The sequence below is a fragment of the Trichoplax adhaerens genome, genomic scaffold (genome assembly GCF_000150275.1).
Source record: "Trichoplax adhaerens TRIADscaffold_9 genomic scaffold, whole genome shotgun sequence".
NCBI classification, from domain to species: Eukaryota; Metazoa; Placozoa; class Uniplacotomia; order Trichoplacea; family Trichoplacidae; genus Trichoplax; species Trichoplax adhaerens.
The window spans coordinates 5,329-23,909 of NW_002060951.1; the positions used below are offsets into that span (position 1 = coordinate 5,329).

At 33.1% G+C, this 18,581-nt stretch overlaps 3 protein-coding genes across 3 annotated transcripts in view; all 3 read left to right on the plus strand.

Moving 5' to 3' along the window:
• Positions 1–12,583, plus strand: part of TRIADDRAFT_50 (uncharacterized protein) — a gene marked incomplete at both ends in the record, with an annotated part of 17,271 nt that extends 4,688 nt beyond the window's left edge. The window contains 10 exons of the mRNA XM_002114813.1: positions 327–449; positions 790–900; positions 3,631–3,753; positions 4,022–4,150; positions 5,659–5,772; positions 5,976–6,089; positions 6,459–6,575; positions 10,197–10,280; positions 10,641–11,624; positions 12,159–12,583. Coding sequence (XP_002114849.1) covers positions 327–449; positions 790–900; positions 3,631–3,753; positions 4,022–4,150; positions 5,659–5,772; positions 5,976–6,089; positions 6,459–6,575; positions 10,197–10,280; positions 10,641–11,624; positions 12,159–12,583 — 2,324 coding nt within the window. The remainder of the gene's footprint in view (positions 1–326; positions 450–789; positions 901–3,630; positions 3,754–4,021; positions 4,151–5,658; positions 5,773–5,975; positions 6,090–6,458; positions 6,576–10,196; positions 10,281–10,640; positions 11,625–12,158) is intronic.
• Positions 12,584–14,420: 1,837 nt separating this feature from the next.
• On the plus strand, positions 14,421–17,410 carry TRIADDRAFT_64130 (expressed hypothetical protein; the record flags this gene model as incomplete). The annotated part of the gene is made up of 7 exons (XM_002114814.1): positions 14,421–14,665; positions 14,868–14,969; positions 15,700–15,797; positions 16,090–16,179; positions 16,327–16,437; positions 16,714–16,781; positions 17,257–17,410. Exons 2-7 carry the CDS (start codon positions 14,903–14,905, stop codon positions 17,408–17,410), a joined length of 588 nt encoding a protein of 195 aa, XP_002114850.1. The 5' UTR covers positions 14,421–14,665; positions 14,868–14,902.
• Positions 17,411–17,667: 257 nt separating this feature from the next.
• Positions 17,668–18,528, plus strand: TRIADDRAFT_64131 (uncharacterized protein; the record flags this gene model as incomplete). The annotated part of the gene is made up of 4 exons (XM_002114815.1): positions 17,668–17,773; positions 17,957–17,999; positions 18,113–18,249; positions 18,389–18,528. The coding sequence occupies 4 exons, from the start codon at positions 17,668–17,670 to the stop codon at positions 18,412–18,414; spliced, it is 312 nt and encodes a 103-aa protein (XP_002114851.1). The 3' UTR covers positions 18,415–18,528.
• Positions 18,529–18,581: the final 53 nt, after the last annotated feature.

Consider the following 18,581-nt stretch of genomic DNA (forward strand, 5'->3'; position numbering starts at 1 on the left):
AGTATTAATATTTTAGACTGTTTTTATTGATTAATTATATTTAATATAATACATTTAAAGTATATATAGTGTAATTAACAAGAACTCCTTAACTGAAAACTAAGTAATCTAAGTAATATAATATTCTACTCACTAAATGGCGATTTAATCTTAAGTCATTATTTTGCATATTTTATTTAATATACTGTACAGTATTATTTAAACCATATTAACAAATAAATGAATGATAATATGAATAAGATCTTGCAAGATATACAGTACTCTTATACTGTAAATAAAACATAATCTTACGAAAGCGATGTTATAATTTTATAATATGATTATAGCAATACAATACACCAGTTACTGCGCTTCAAGCCCATGTAATAATAATGGAACATGTATAAGTAGTAACAATGGATATAATTGTACGTGTGCGGCGCAATGGACAGGAATTAATTGTTCGCAAGGTAAGTAATACAGTATACTCGTATATATAATACGTAGTGTTCATTTAGAATAAGTTACGTTATAAAATAATAAATGGTACATTTTATTTTACTTGTATATTATAGTTAATATGTATATCATAAATTTTAGAAGCAACAGTCATAAATAGATATTGACAATATATTCCCTGGATATATTGATATTGAGAAAGCGGGATCTTGACAAATTTTATTACAATTAATTTATTCCATATCATCATTAATCAATAATCAATAATTAATAATTAGATATTATCTAACTATTAAATTTAACATTAAAATAATTTGCGTTATTCTTCTATTACAATTGCTATTGTAGAAGTTATAGACTATTGTAATTCTGACCCATGCAATAATGGAACCTGTTTGAATAATGATAGCGGATATACTTGTTCATGTATATCAGGTTGGACTGGTCGTAACTGTACAGAAGGTAATACGTGTAACTTTGTTAATAGTAAATTAAAATAACAGCTACGATACTAATTATTGTACAATGTATATAGATATCATACTATTTGATCTAATATAGTTCTACTATAATTTAATTTAGTTTATTTAAGAGTAGAAGTCTATACTTTTAATAGTTATTATTACATTCGTAATAATAGACATCAATATAACTTATTTATTGTTGTTTACACATAATGAGAAGAATATCTAACCGGGTATATATACGCTACATGTGATGTTAATACGTATTTATACAGTTTACGTATTACTATATGTATGCCGGTAAATGTTCTTATACATGAAATCGAATTAAATTTATGTAGCTGTACCTATATGGGAAGAAGGCGATTTAAGATTAGTTGGCGGTTCTACTAGCAATAAAGGACGATTAGAAATTTATCATAATAATCAATGGGGTACGATATGTCATGATGGTTTCGGTGTAAGCGATGGACGTGTCGCATGCCGTCAACTTGGATATACAGGATTCGTCAAATATCAATGTTGTGGGAATCTCGGAGGTCAAGGGACAGGGCCAATCTGGTTAGAAGGAATATCATGTAGTGGGAACGAATATAATATTCTAGATTGCGGTAATAAGGGTTGGAGTAACACAGATTGTGACCACAAAGAAGACATTGGTGTTGAATGTCAAGGTTAATTTTTAAATCAATACTTAGCTACTTACTTTGCACTTACTGTGTGTAAAACGTACTGGTAAGACACTGTTACGTATTGTGTCTGAGTTTTAATTCAATATATAAATTACAGCATGATGTGTAGCTAAAACTTACCACTATACGTTTAAACTTAATTTATTAGGTAATTTATATGTAGAGCATTAAAAGCGAATTTGGCCATAATGAAAAGAGCATACTATGATCTGTTATAATTCTTAGTATTATCACAGTTCAAGTAAATGTAGTAAAAGAATAGATAAGTTTTAAATATACCACAGTGTTTAAATATCGTTAATATTTATATAAAAATATATATGTTAGCATATGATATAGTATTAAACATATGGATTGGTGATATTAAAGCCTAATTTTCAAACAAAATTTATTTTTAAAAAGGTATATGCGGTATAGATATACTTGTTAAGATTGATAGCTGAATAAGATAATGTTACTATTGTATATGATACATAGATCCAAGCATTTGTATTACTGCCAATCCATGTTCAAATGGAAAATGCCAATTAACAGCAAGTGGTTACGTATGCTCATGCTATTCTGGATATACAGGACAGAAATGTGATCAAGGTATGACTATATAAGGTTAAAGATTAATTAATTAAAATGGCTATACTATATGGTGGTGTATTAATGGAGTAAATTGTATAATTAAAAGTAGGTATGAATATAGTAATATACGATTATTAGTTTAATATCATTTGATATAATAAATACCCTTATTAAGGATAATGATAAGGTTTTAGTAAAGAGGACTTAGTATTAATGATGATATTAATCGTATATTACTAAACTTCGACTCAAAATAGAATAAAATTAAAATTAATATGCAAAATACTAATGCTATACTTTATTGTTCAATAAATTTATTATAGCAATGCAAGATTATTCTCGTATAAATCCATGTAATGATAGCGAAACTTGCATGAATAATAATAATATGGGGTTACATTTGTACATAAGCTAATTGCTCTAATGAAAGTATAACTTGTGGAAGTGTATTGATGTGTTTTTTATATTATGATATCACCCCAATAGTATGTACGAGTATATGTTATGGGACATGCATACTGTAAATATAAGAGAGTTATAATAATTATGCAATGTAGAATACGTGCACAGATGCTAATTGACAATATACTGCAATAAATTAATAATTATTACTTCCATGTATATGTATATGTAGCAATTATAGATTATTGCCACCCTAACCCATGTAGCAACGGAACATGTATGAGCAGTAACGACGGATATAATTGTGCTTGCGCTACCGGATGGACTGGTAACAATTGTACAGAAGGTAGCGTATACGTATAGTTAGAGCATCGTACTTTCAGTCTACGGTATCGTACATAAACGAATGTAAAAATAGACACAGGTATTGCGCGATATAGTTCTCTAGTTTTCTTAGATAGTATTTAATAATGAACGCCTTTAATTATACTTTATGATGACATAATTACTATTTATCTTTAATTTAAGGCTATCTTTAGAATGTGCATAGCTTACTTGACTTAACTACAAAATATTTATAGGATACAATATACCGGTATAAGAACTAGTTACATCAAATAGTTTATTGTGCAGAATACATCCGTGATAAGTAGAGGAAATATGTGTTTTTAGTTGTTGTTACATAACAGTAATATTGGGTTTTTATGATCTTGTAACGGCTAGATGTTGCTAATTGTTCTTAAAAGGGCAATATTTCGTAGTGAATATATTCATTTTTAATATAGACATATTAATTCAATAACACAATATTTTATTTTACGATTTCGCACCAAAAAGTATTACGTTTCAAGACTTCTTTATATGATGCAGTTATATGCAATATAATTCTTATATAGTAGATCATATACGTTAATGTGGTAATTTAAAGTTTCCATGATTGTCTCGTTTATTTAAATATATGGTAATCGGTAACACCTACACCATTAGTCAGTAATATGGATAAATTCTATAAATATTAAGTAGTAAGAAAATGGAATTGCTATTATTTTTCGTAATTTTAGCATTACAAAACATCAACTATTGCGATTCAAATCCATGTTACAATAATGGCACCTGCATAACCAGCAATAGCGGATATAATTGCACCTGTACATCGCAATGGACAGGGATTAACTGTTCACAAGGTAATAAACGTTAGAAAGTACGTATTCAGAGTATTTGCGTTTAATATGTGCTACACTAGTGCATAAGGTATTCTAATATGATACGGGTAATCATTTGGAATGAACAAGCGCATTCATTATTATTCGTAAAAATCATCAAGTCAAAATTTATAAAGTACTACATACGGATATATTGTGATACTTAAAGACCAAGTTTTACTAATTATTAAGTATCTAGCTTTTGTCCTTGTCTATTAAGGTGTTTTTGTTTATCTTTTGAACGGTATAGAAATTATCAATTACTGTAGCCCTAACCCGTGCAATAATGGAACCTGTTTGAATGATAACAGTGGATACAGCTGTGCCTGCACGTCAGGCTGGACTGGCCAAAATTGTACAGAGGGTAATAATGACTACAGTATACACTGTAGATACACTTACAGTACTATTAAATAATACATATCGAAGTTATCTGTCATAATTTGAATTCGAATGAATTTTATACACATGCTCTTGTAAAATTTATCTAGTTGTACCTAGATGGGAAGAGGGTGATTTAAGATTAGTCGGTGGTGCTTCAAGCAATGAAGGACGATTAGAAATATATCATAATAATCAGTGGGGTACAATATGTCATGATGGATTCAATACTAATGATGGAAAAGTCGCATGCCGCCAATTAGGTTATACTGGGTTTGTCAAATTTCAGTGTTGCGCGTCGCTCGGACAAGGAACTGGCCCAATTTGGCTAGAAGGAATATCATGTACTGGAAGCGAATACAATATTCTAGATTGTAGCAATAAGGGATGGCAAAATACCGATTGCAATCATAATGAGGATATTGGTTTGGTCTGTAAAGGTGATTCAATACTTTGATTTTCTGTTAGTACATTGCCGATCCATTCGATTGATAATATTAATGTTACATCCGTAGATAGGGTGCTTAATATGAGAATTATTATGAAGGCCCTACTATGCTGATTTAAATATTCACTATGAAATACTTTGAATATACTATTAGGATGTTTAGGCCATTGATACGTATTAATTAATTATTAGTTATTTCTGGAGACTTAATATTGGTCTCTAGTTATACCAAAGTCCATGCTATGGTAATGTACTTAGAAGTGTAAGCAAACTGTAGATTGCTATGGTATTAGTAATATCGTATATACAGGGTAATGAATGAAATCATTTTATTGCTAACGGGAGTATCTTTACGTGTATTGTTTTATATGATAAATGCAGCGATATTGCTTATCACCAAAGCCATAAAAGTTATTTGCAATTTCGTTTTGGAGTGTTCTTACGTATTAGAATACTGATAAATGTACTCACTGATAAAGGTATTTATGGCAAGAATCTAACAGAAGTTTACGATATTAATAATAGATCCTAGCATTTGCATAACTGCAAATCCGTGTACAAACTCTAAATGTCAGCTAACTGCGAACGGATACACCTGTAAATGTTCTGCAGGATTTACCGGACAAAACTGTGAACAAGGTTTTTGTATGATTCTATTAAGTAATATCTTGATTTTATGACAAACTAGATCAAATATTAAAAATATTTTAGCATTTATTAAATAGAGAAAATATACTAATTGAAGTAGACAACGAATTGAACAGTATTGATTTGCTCTTCTGATAGTTTAGCAAATACTTGGTAAATGAAAGAAATTTTAATTTGAGCTAATTATATTAATTTTTAAAATGTTTTGACTGTATTACTATAAAAATATTAATCGTGTTACGAGCTTAACTTTTCTAATGAAATACTGTATATAAAGTTTCAAAATATGAACCAGATTGTATATAACTACTTAATAGTAGCATAGATTTACGTATCGTTCAGTTCTCCAAAGTTGGAAATTAAAGCGGACACCCGTTTATTATTTATGTGCTCTGGTTCGATTAATTTAGAAATTATGAGTTTTTGCGAACATAATCCATGTAAGAATGGAACATGCATCAACAACGATAATGGCTATAGTTGCAATTGTCCATCAGGTTGGACAGGCATTAATTGCTCACAAGGTAAAATTAGTAATTCATTGAAATTCCGGCTATGTAATGTAAACGACTTTAGATGTAAAGAGAAGATATATATTCGTTATTTCAATCAGTATCTATGAAAAATGTGTAATTGTTCACTAGTTAAAGTACTTACAACTTCAAATGGTTTGAAATTACGGAATCACTTTAGGTGATAACAATTTCGTCATTTTTTTACCATCTAGAGATCATAAATTTTTGTACTAATAAGCCCTGTGGTAATGGATTATGCGTTAATAATCCAAATGGATATACTTGCAACTGTGCTGCTGGATGGACCGGCATGAATTGTACAGTTGGTATGACAGCTTATGCAAATTACCTACATATCTATGCTTAGTAAATTTGAATTTGAATGCAATAATATCATGCAAGTACGAGTATCGCATTGTGTACGACTGTAAGTTATACAGTGTATTGTAGATATGATTTCGAGGAGATATTAAAAGGCTCCGGATTACACCAGTTATCATTCATTGTTTAGATGGTTGAAAGATGTAGAGTAAAAAATTATAGTGGCAGCAGCTACGTTTTATATGACGAAAATCGGTTTGTCTGTAAAACAAAGCTAAAAAGCAGTATTTCAACTTAAAATTTATACTTCAATGTTGATGTAAATTAGAAAACTGACTTGAAAACTATTCTCATGAAAATAAAAATCACTTTAGAGCTTCATGATTATTGTAATCCGAATCCTTGTCGAAACGGAGGACAATGTATGGACAAGAAATATGGATATAATTGCAGTTGTTCGTCAGACTGGATGGGCGTCAATTGCACGCAATGTATGTGTTAACTGTAAATATTCCTAGGTGCAAATAGCAAGCATTCATTCTATCGATCACTTAGTAGTGATCAGATGTAATATGAAAATATTGAATAATTGGTAAAGTTTTATTTATATTGTGTAATTAAACGTTAGTACTATTGTTATTTTTTTACTTAAATAGATGTAGGTATTCAGCAAGAAGGTGCTTTAAGATTAGTGAATGGTACAACTGTAAATCAAGGTCGTTTAGAAATTTATCATAACAATGTATGGGGAACAATATGCCATGATGGTTTTAATCCTAATGACGGACGTGTAGCCTGTCGTCAGCTTGGTTACGCAGGATTTGATAAATATGAATGTTGCGGAAAGATTGGAGGACCGGGCACTGGGCCAATTTGGCTAGAAGGTATAAAGTGCAGTGGGAGTGAGAGCAATATTATAGACTGTCTTAATAATGGATGGAATCAAACTGATTGTGGACACCATGAAGATATTGGCATAATTTGTGAAGGTATGTTTTGTGAATATTGCTTCTATCTATCAACATGTGGAACATTTGAAAGGGGTACCGTCATGCAATGGAAGGTTTCGTACGATAATGTAACAAATCATTTTAAGTTCAAAATTAACTACAGATTTTAGTATGAGGTACAAAATGTCTGCTGGCTTTTAATCGTGATTAATCAATAGTTTTTGTATCGTCATATGTTGTTGCAAGTATAGTAATTATATTTATTAGTGATATATGTTTAATGCTGCAATAACTGTAAATAGAGTATAATTTTTTCGTTACTTCCTGCCCGTATACCACATTATCGGTAGCTTTAGAACAGATTACTTTATCAAAGTTTATGTCATGAATACGACCTTTATTGATATGCTATCCTGCATTAGACCCTAGTATATGCATAACGTCAAATCCTTGCGCGAATGGAAGATGTGTACTTACATTAAATGGCTATTCATGTAAGTGCTCACAAGGATACACGGGACGAAATTGCGAAATAGGTTTGATTATACCATCAATCGTTAATTTCATGCATTTATGCGCAAATTTTAGACTTGATATTGTTTATTTTACCATATTTTATGCTGATTATATTTTAGAAATAAGACTATATCCATATGGGCCAACGATTAGTGATCAATCATTCGGACGAGTAGATGATATGTCTTACACAGTCTTTTTAAAGTCACCGATATTCTACCTCAATAAATTTTACCATAAGATTTATGTAAGTTCTATCAGCTAATAGTAATTCTAGTAATTTTAGTAATTTCTTTGAAATTAGTTGAGCAATTAAAATACATCAAAGTTATTTGCTAACGCTAACTTTTATGACAATTTCTTAAATTAGTAAGATCTGTTGATTTTATTTCAAGGTATCAATGAACGGATTTATCTCATTTGATCGAGCATACTTCGGATCACCAACCAGGCCATTATATAACTCGCATAATACTCCTATTATAGCCCCGTTCTTTGCCGATGCAGATAGTCGTGATTCAAAATCATCTCGAGTCTACATTGCCCAATACTCAATATATAATCCCTCAGCATCTGGCATGAAGATTTTAAGACGTGCTACAAACGATATTAATCAATATCAAAGTTACGTTAGCAACAGCGTCGGTTCAATTCAGTATGGACTATTTAAAGAGCGCGTAAATAATTTTAATGCGACACTAGTTACTGTTGTTACATGGCACAAAGTTGTGCCTTTTCCATCGTCACTTACTGCAAAATTCGATATTACCAATACGTTTCAGCTTATCTTAATCTCAAATGGTATCAATTTATTTACAACGTTCCGGTATGAAGATAAGGGTATGAACTGGTGGAAAAAGTATAAGATAATCAAGCCGCAGGCAGGATACACTAATGGATCAATACATTATACTCATGAATTACCAAATTCTTTTACAAAACAACTTTTACGTATCGATAGTATGGTTGGTAATTATGGTAAACTAGGACAGTGGATGTTCAGAATCGATGATCCGTCTGTTAAACATATTAACTATTTTGAGCGTTGTCAAGTATGGTATAGTAATGAACCATCACCATCCATTTATCTCGACGCTCTTAGGAGGAGGCCTTGCCCGTGTTCTGCAATTCAAGCCATTCGTGACAGGCGATATAGGTTTAATTTTTACACATTTTGCGCCCGATCGAGGTTTTCACGTCGAGCCAGTAATGGCGAACGGGTTTATCAACGATGCTGCTACTCTTCATTAAGAAGATCTTTCGGTTCATTGATCACAAACTATCCGTCAGGTAGTTCTTTCATTTTCAAAAATAACGATTTACAAGCTAAGAGCAAGACAGCATTCACAGCTTGTTGTGAAAAATCTAGTCTATGCACGTTATATTCAAGAAAAAGGCCTATTAATAGATGTTCTGGTTATAGACCACCAGGAAGAGGTTGGTTTTGGGGTGATCCACATATTAGGACACTAGATGGCAAACAATATACATTTAACGGTCTAGGAGAATATGTTTTATTGCAATCTACGAATAGCTTCATTTTGCAAGGGCGTACAATGAAAGCTGTAAGGAATGGCTCGTTATCTGCAGCAGCGACGGTATTCTCTGCATTCGCATCAACTGAAAATGATGCCGATACTGTACAATTTATGCTGAATAAGACATTGAATGGAATTGATATCTCAATAAATGGAACTATAGCACTCTCGATGAATAGCCTTAGTGAAAATGAAACTCATGAATATACCAACGTTGATATTATTCGGATGTCAAATAAAACTGTTTCCGCTATTTTTTCATCTGGAGTATCAATTGAAGTAACACTGCTGACACAAATGCTAACTGTAGCTTTTAATGGACCTGACGAAATTAAAGGTACCACTGTTGGTTTATTGGGGATGTGGAATGATAACGTCAATGATGATTTCAGGCGACCTGATGGAACTTCACTAAATATTAACTCTTCAGAGTCGCAAATTTATTATAATTTTGGCCAATTGTGGCAAGTTACACAGAGCAACACCATCTTTACCTATCTAAGTGGTCTAAGCTATAATAATTACACCGATCCAAGTTTTACACCTATCTTTGGTGACAACATCCAAAATTTATTCGGTAATAATACAGAATTTTACAATCAGGCTGTAGCACAATGTAACAATAACAATGAATGTCTTTACGATGCTGCCTTAACTTTAAATCTGGAAGCTGCCGTTAACAGTAAAGATACCTCCATAGGTTACCAAGAAACAACTAATGAGTTGGAAAATTTTCCACCTCAAATAACTGGTCAAACAACATATAATGTCAGTTATGGAGAAATATTTTCAACAGAATTGAATATAACCGATCCTAATTGGGGAGATAATATCACTGTTGAACTTATTAATGCTCCTGAAAACGCTCAATTCAATCCACATAATTATACATTTACCTGGATGGTGTCTGAATATCAAAATATTTCTTTTAAATTTGTTGCTACTGATTCTAAAGGGGCTTCAAGTGAGTTGATACCCCAGATCATTATGTGCTATTGTGCAAATAACGGAAGTTGTGATTACACAGCAGAAATGGTTAATGCTGGTAATATTGATCAAGTTGAATGTATTTGTAAAGCTGCATGGTCCGGTGATCATTGTGTACAAGATGTTGATGCATGTGCTGATGAGCCTTGTTTCGGCAATACAACTTGTGTAGACAATCCTGCGCCTGAATCTGGCTATACGTGCAGTGGCTGTCCTTTGGGTTATTACGCAGATGGTGCTAAATGCAGTGATATCAATGAATGCGATAGTGGTGATCATCAATGCGAACAAATGTGTATCAATGAGGACGGAAGCTATTCATGTCAGTGTTTACCTGGATATGTTTTAAGTGATGATAATCATAACTGCCTTGATATCAATGAATGTAAATCAGAATCTGCAAATTGCAGTTCCTTCGCGACTTGTACTAATCAACCTGGCTCTTATGAATGTACTTGTTTTACTGGTTACGAAGGAGATGGTTATATATGTACTGAAATCGATTTATGTAGTCCCTTTAATTGTAGTCAAACGTGTAATAATGGTACATGCTCTTGCTATTCAGGTTATCAATTAAATAGTGACGGCCAGACTTGCCAAGATATAGATGAATGCGTTCGTTTTAGACCTTGCGATCAATTATGCTTTAATTCGATTGGCTCTTATTATTGCAGTTGCAAGACAGGATTTACCGGAGATGGCTCCACATGTACGGATATTAATGAATGTACATTAGCTGTTGATAACTGCTCATTGAATGGTACATGTATTAATAATATCGGATCATATACCTGCACATGCAAGACTGGATTTGCAGGCAATGGCACAACATGCTCCGATATAGATGAATGTTCTTTGGGCACTGCTAACTGTGCTAGTAATGCTATATGTAGAAATAATCTTGGATCATACACTTGCACCTGCTTATCGGGGTACTCCGGAAATGGAGTTGTATGCCAAGATATTAACGAATGTTTAACGAATCCATGCAACAATAATGCTATTTGTACTAATTCCGATGGATCTTATGGGTGCCAATGCAAGAAAGGCTATACAGGGAATGGATTGACTTGTGACGATATTAACGAATGTTCAACGAATCCATGCAATAATAATGCTATTTGTACTAATTCCGATGGATCTTATGTGTGCCAATGCAAGAAAGGCTATACAGGGAATGGATTGACTTGTGACGATATTAACGAATGCTCAACAAATGATGCTTGCAATATTAATGCTAACTGCACTAATTCGATTGGATCTTATTCATGTCAATGTAAGCAAGGTTTTACTGGTAATGGATTAACATGCACTGATATAGATGAATGTCTAACAGAAACAAAAATATGTTCAGATTGGGCAACTTGTTCCAATGCTATCGGTTCATACAGATGTTTTTGTAATTCTGGATATACTGGCAATGGTACCTATTGTCAAGATATTAACGAATGTAGCTCATCTAATTTAAATGCTTGCGTCACTAATGCCCTTTGTGAAAATACTAACGGTTCTTATAAATGCAATTGCAAAAATGGATTCTCTGGTGACGGTGCTACTTCATGTACTGACATCAATGAGTGCCTAACTAATCAAAATAACTGCGACGGAAATGCTTTGTGCACTAATACTATAGGATCTTATGCTTGTAGATGTCGATTCAATTATTACGGCAACGGTTCCTATTGTGTCCCAGTTGTGGCATGTGCTGGTAATAATAATTGTGGCGTGAAAGCGAATTGTATGATTTTTGAAAACAAATACTATTGCAGTTGTAAGACTGGCTACTATTCAAATAGTCCGTTACCGCAAACGCAACTTACAACAGATACCCATTGTCAACGCGGTAAAATTTTCTCTGGAAGTATTCAATTTGTTGGCACATTCAATTCATCCTTGAATAATCCAAGCAGCTTTGTTTATCGTTCACTTGCAATGCAAGTGAAGACTGCTCTAACTGTTGCATTTAACTCATCTTCCGTAACAAAAGGCATATTTGAACAAGTTGTAATAACAGGATTTAAATCTGGTAGTATTGTTGCTAATTACGAGGTACTTTTCAAGTTGGATGCCAACATTACTCAAGATCAATTAACGAATGTACTGACCAGCCATCAAATTACAATTAATGGGGTGAACGTGCAAAATGTTGCAGTTCAAGATTTCAATGAATGTGCTAATATATCCGACAATTCATGTTCTAATGAACAAATTTGCGTTAATTTGCCTGGTACATATGCTTGTAAATGCAACTCAGGCTATACTGGACCAAGTTGTAACGATATAAATGAGTGTACGACGGGAACACCTTGTGGAAGTAACGCAACATGTATAAATACTGATGGATCTTATAATTGCACGTGTCGACTGGGCTATCAAGGCAATCCGTATTCCGTTAGCGGTTGTAGTCCAATTTGTTCTAGTAATTATTGCTCTAACGATGGAACGTGCTATTATGAAAATAATCAACTTAAATGTCGTTGTACGGGTGGATATAGTGGTGACAGATGTACTAATGCCTATGGATTAATTATTGGAATTTCAGTTGGATCTGTCGCAGGGGTAGTTTTAATCATTGTTCTAGTCTATGTTTTCTTTTTACGGAAGCGGTCAACGAATAGAAAATTAACATTCAGAACTAGTAATCCAGGTTATAGTACTTCTATCAATTCAGTCTCTGGTGGCGATAACGTTGAATTGAATCTAATATCGTCTAGTAAATCGAACGAAACTAATGTGTATGAAAACCTTAATCTTTCTGACGAATTTGGTATATCTAGAAATCTGGATACATCTGACTCTAATCTGTAAACGATAGCTAACGAGGCGTGCTGGTGTAGAATTATTTCCGATAATTTATAGCAACGAAGAATTCGTTTCGTTTTTTGTCCAGGCTAAAGTTATTACAACTATAGGTATTTTTTGTTCTTGAAAATTGATACCGTACTAGTGTGCTTTTAAAATCACTAAACCGTAGGTATATGGACGCACGCAATAGTTGCCCTTGTATCATTACTAGCAGCCTTGATATACTCGTATCACAACTATCAGTTATAAGGACATCAGGGATTGCTCAACGTATTTTATCGAGTGTTAAAGTATTAGCATTAGACATTGCTTAACTAACGATAATTATTAAAATTTTAATCTCACCCTTTCTAATGTACTATGCTGATGTAAGATTTTTACGTAGAATTATAGACCGATTCAATTGTTTCCCAAGTGCTTAGTATGTAGCCGTTATGACTACAAGAAATAAATAGCGTGATTCCATACTATATGTGTAGAGTTGTAACGAAATGGCATTTAACTACTTGTATATGAATATACACCGTTAAATCTGTTGAATGATATCGCATTAATATCAATCTGCTGCAATGGTCTTAAACTACGGTACTGTAGGTACTTTCTGCTCATCAGTACACGGTATAAAGTTATTGAACCTCTGACAGGTCTGTCAAATGGTAATGCTATCTGTTAAATGAGCACATTATCGTAAACCGTCAGCAAAGCGACGGGAGTTTGCACTAGTACTTATTGTAAAACGGACGGTTAGCAATTACTGTTTCTACGAGACTACGACTACACACTGGGTACGTAAAAATGGACGGATAATTATTTATATATATAGTCAACATCCTGATAGTTATGATGTACGGTAGTATTGCTTGAGCATGATTTCGTTCAGGAGTAGCAACTTGATACTTTACACTATTTTATTGTTTTTATATTTATTAAAATCATTTATATCATACTCGTATATAGCACATTGGCATCGTCTTTAAATACTCTCTTACGTATTATCTTATTGTATGATTCTTTCAGCAGTATTTTACACTAATGTTCTTGAGCTCCTTAGTCACTGCCTAGCTTGATTTGTCGAATCTAGTCGTATCGTCTTAGGACACGTAAGCGTTCTTGAGTGACGTTCTCGAAAAGCGTCATTGCATCATATCAGATACTGTACTGTACACTGAGTGTACAGTACAGTACAGTATGAATACTGTATACTGTACTGTACAGTACTGTTCTGTACAGTCTGATAGTATTCTACAGTACTGCACTGTGCTATTCTGTACTGTATACTGTAAACAGTCACAGTACAGTATTGTAGGTAAGTTGGATAAAATGACGTCATAAGGCCCTTTAGTGTACAGTACCTTAAAAGACTTAATAGTTCAGTACAGTCATACAGTACTGGGTTTCACAGTACTGTAACAGTGACACTGTACCCTACATACTGTACTGTACAGTACAGTACAGTATAAATACCATATCATTCAATAACGTCAAAACCATTTCAACCCTCTCAATCTAAGAAACACATTTGAAAATTGAATGTAGACAAATAGAATCAAATTTTTCCTAGATTCAAGTATTTCCTTGATTAGTAGTTCCTTGTAGAATACAAGAAGAGAAGAAATAGTGAAAGGGAAACCCTCTTTTGACGGCAATAGAAGAGATTCCAAGCCACCGTACTGTATTCATACTATACATTTTACACTACTGATTTCTACGTCAAGATCTGTCAAACTTGATTTTTACTGCACGGTAGATACCGACGTACATTCACTCAAATCACAGCTAGGCGACGTAAGTTATGCTCAATCGTAAAGCTTATAATAATGACTACTCATTTCTTTTTTATTCATAACCTTAGTCTACGATTTCCTACCACTTATCAATGTAGGAAGAATGATGTTGTGCAACCATGACTAACTTTGCTGTACGGATTGATCGCAAGGATTGATCTAATTAATTGGTGAAATTTTGTTGAATTATGATCGTCTTGTAGATAACATACGCGTACATATCAAAAGAACAATCACTATGAAAACGCAAATACTATCGGCTGCCTTGATTATTCTACTGCTGAATTCTGTCCATCTTATCCAAGGTATCAAACGATTGGGCTTTATAGAAGTAACATGTTTCTGCTTTAGGCACAAAGTTTCAATATCCATGACTTTGTAGTTGTTCATGTTAGACAATTATAAGCGTAAACTAAAAATGATTAAAAACTTGATTATTTTCTCTCATACGTCTATGAGTATGCGATATTGTTTTAGTAGTCCCTGTTAATTATTGATCAATGTAGTCGTATAGTGAAAATAAAGCCATCTGTATACTCTACAGCGCGGCATACGTGGGCCTATCCCAAGGATTATAGTATCAATATTAAGTAAGTGTTTACCCTTTACTGACAGACTACAATACTACGGTCTGCAGCTACGGGGATAATTCTGCTTTTGGACCCTAATTCTCCTGCCGAATTACAATCACTACTCTAGCGAGCATACTTTACACCCAGCGCTCCTAGCTTTTAACAACATTCAATCCATCACTTTATTCGCTACTATCTTGATGCAGTATTAAATAAATACTCGAAGTCTACAGTAATCGTCAGTGTCGCCTAGGCATTTGTAAACATTTTTAAATTTCATCCTTAATCACCGTATAAGTGTATGTCAACCCTGAAGGTATACGAGTGTTTTCACTAGAAATACTTGCTAGCGACATTGTTTTGATACTTGACGTAATAATTTCGCACAGTTTTAGATCTGTGCCATATCGCCTTTATCTTTAAAACAGACTAAAAATGAATCTTTGTTAATTTATCAATTCAGGCTACTCTCGTGATCGAGTGTTACTACGCGATGTGGAAGCCATCACATTACATAGTGGTCGAATGACCACAGGTAGAAGATCCAGCCCTATACCACAGGTACGAATGTTCATATATCTACTTACTTTAGCTTCGATTTCAACTTTAATAAATTCTATAGTCCATACTAACGTAATCTACAATTAGGATAGATTCTTTAGTATCAAGTTATTACCATACCATTATTGTTTATTGTACTGTATTCATACTGCATTAACTGTAAATTAAAATCACTTCCTTGTGGGCAAATTAAAGACTTTACAGTTAGCATGCACTTACTTTCATGGTATCGTTAACGTGCTGTTTCTTGACTAAGTTAAATTGAGGACGAAATAATGTTTACTTGCTATAGATAACATGCGTTGGTGGTAGTGCCAGCCATAAATACCAACCCGATGTGATACAGTGTTATAATCGCGGATGGGACGGATCTGAAGTTCAAGTAATTTATTAACTGTAAACATCAATCATTTTTCTCTTCCAACATTTGGAATCTACTATATATATGCATGTACTGTACAGTATATTAAGATTACATCTGCAGATACAGTATTTGCACTAATTTACACTACTGCATTATCTTTTGTAGTGGGAATGTAAAGCCAATCTTCCAAAAAAGTACCGACTGGGCGCTGTTCAGGTAGCCTGCGAAGGTTATGATTATCCAGACGACCCTTATATTTTGAAAGGTTCCTGCGGTGTAAGTTAAAACTGAATGGAAATTTTGTTGTTGGTAATATAATATAAAACAACCATATGCTTTCTTTCTTAGTAATACAATATGCATAGGTATATAATAATTTCTTCAAATTTTGTATGTTAATATTATTTATACACATTATGTATATCGCTTGCTTTGCCAGTAAATACTGCACAATACATAATATTGATACAGTAGAGTATTGGAATTGCATTACCGTACCAGCTGTTTGGTTTATATTACCGAAGATACATAATCTTTGCATTTGTTTATTAGGTCGAATATCGCCTAGAGTATGCATCTTCCAGTGGTTCATATAGCAATAACTATTATCGTAGCAAAAAGTAAGTATATCTGTCTATGCATATAACTACGATACACATATATGAAGACCTAATTTTCAATATCCTTCCATGGCATTACGTGTTAATAACAATTCAGTCGTCCATAAACACAAAATTTTAGATTAATGACATCAATATATTTGTAATAACAGCCGCCTGTGTTTTGCCATCATTACGAGTAAACTTTAAATATTAAGCTTTTGCTTGTACTTATGTCTATCTGTTGATTCTATAACTTAAGATGAACACATTATTAGTTGCTGTACTCTGTGCTTTGCAGTGCTGTATAGAGCCCTATGTAGCATATTAAATTAATTAAATGTTGCTTGCATAGCAGTATATAATATTACTCCTTACCTTCGCAAATTTTTTTATAATTTTAGTCCAATTTGCTGATATATTTATGTACAACGTAAACATAAATTACGAATATTTTTGATAATATCACTAACTGCACGAATTCTTTGTTGAAAAGAGGGGGAAGCTGGTTTGGAAACTTATTCATGATCGGTGTTTTGGTCTTTATATTCTATACAATTTATAACCGGTTTTCAAGTGCTAACCACGAAAAATATCCATACTTAATCAGTCATACGAATTTAGCTTCTATTGATAATTTGATATGTTAAAATTACATTTCCTTAACATTTAATCACTACCCAACATCATACTACCAATCCACCTCCTTATCACTCAGGCAATCGACCTGACCAGTCATATCCGTCTGCGTCGCCCCCACCTTATGGCTTTCGACCAGAATATCAAAACGGTAGTAATTTTATTAAAGCTAAGCTATATATATGTCTATATGTGAACACATATTGTGATGTAAAGCGATTTATTATCAGCAAGTAAACAATTATCCAATACTGTAATTACTGGATAAATGGATAATAAATTATTAATTTGTACTCCTCAAGATTGCTCACAAGGAAGAACTTCTACCGGCTATTCTGATACTAACCAAGCTAATCATGGTAACTTTTGGACAGGTAAACCAATCAATCCAATTTGATACCACAATTATCTTCGTATATGAATTTATACTGTCCGATATGCCAGCAGACTTAAATAGAGTACTTGCATATGGAAAGAACATTGAATCAACTCATTTACCATTAACATAAAGATTATTCATTTAACGACTAAGCTTATACTCGTATTGTCAATTACAGGCGCCGCTGCAGGTGGCTTTTTAGGATACCTTTTTGGAAGCAGGTATTGCCTACGCTGAACTATGGAATGATTGAATAAAAGTATCCTAGGATACTTTCATATTATTTCCTTATTATAATGTAAAACGTTGTAATTCTTTCTGATCATAATTTTAGCAGAAGCCATCAAGCTGGCTATTACGACTCAAACTACTACTCCCCCTCGCGTAGCTACTTTGGTCACGGTACTCATACCGTACATCATCATCACAATAATAGCAGTTCCTCAAGTCACGGTAGTCATACATCTTCAGGTTAGAATGTTGTTAACTTTTTTACAGCGTGAAGACGACTACGAACCATTTGCAAATACGGTCATGTTATATCTTTCAGAATAATTAGCATATGAATTAATTCATTTAATTGTAATAATTTAAATGAAAAATGTTTCAGGTTTCGGAGGGACGAAGCGTCGCTAAATTGGACAAAATACGCGTACAACTGATGAACGCTATCCCAGCTACTAACGTGCCAACATATAAGGCAATTGTATATATATATATATATATATATATAAGTAAATAGGTCAGTGTATTATCGTATAATTTGGTAACTAGTCCCTATTTAGTGTAATTATTACATCGAT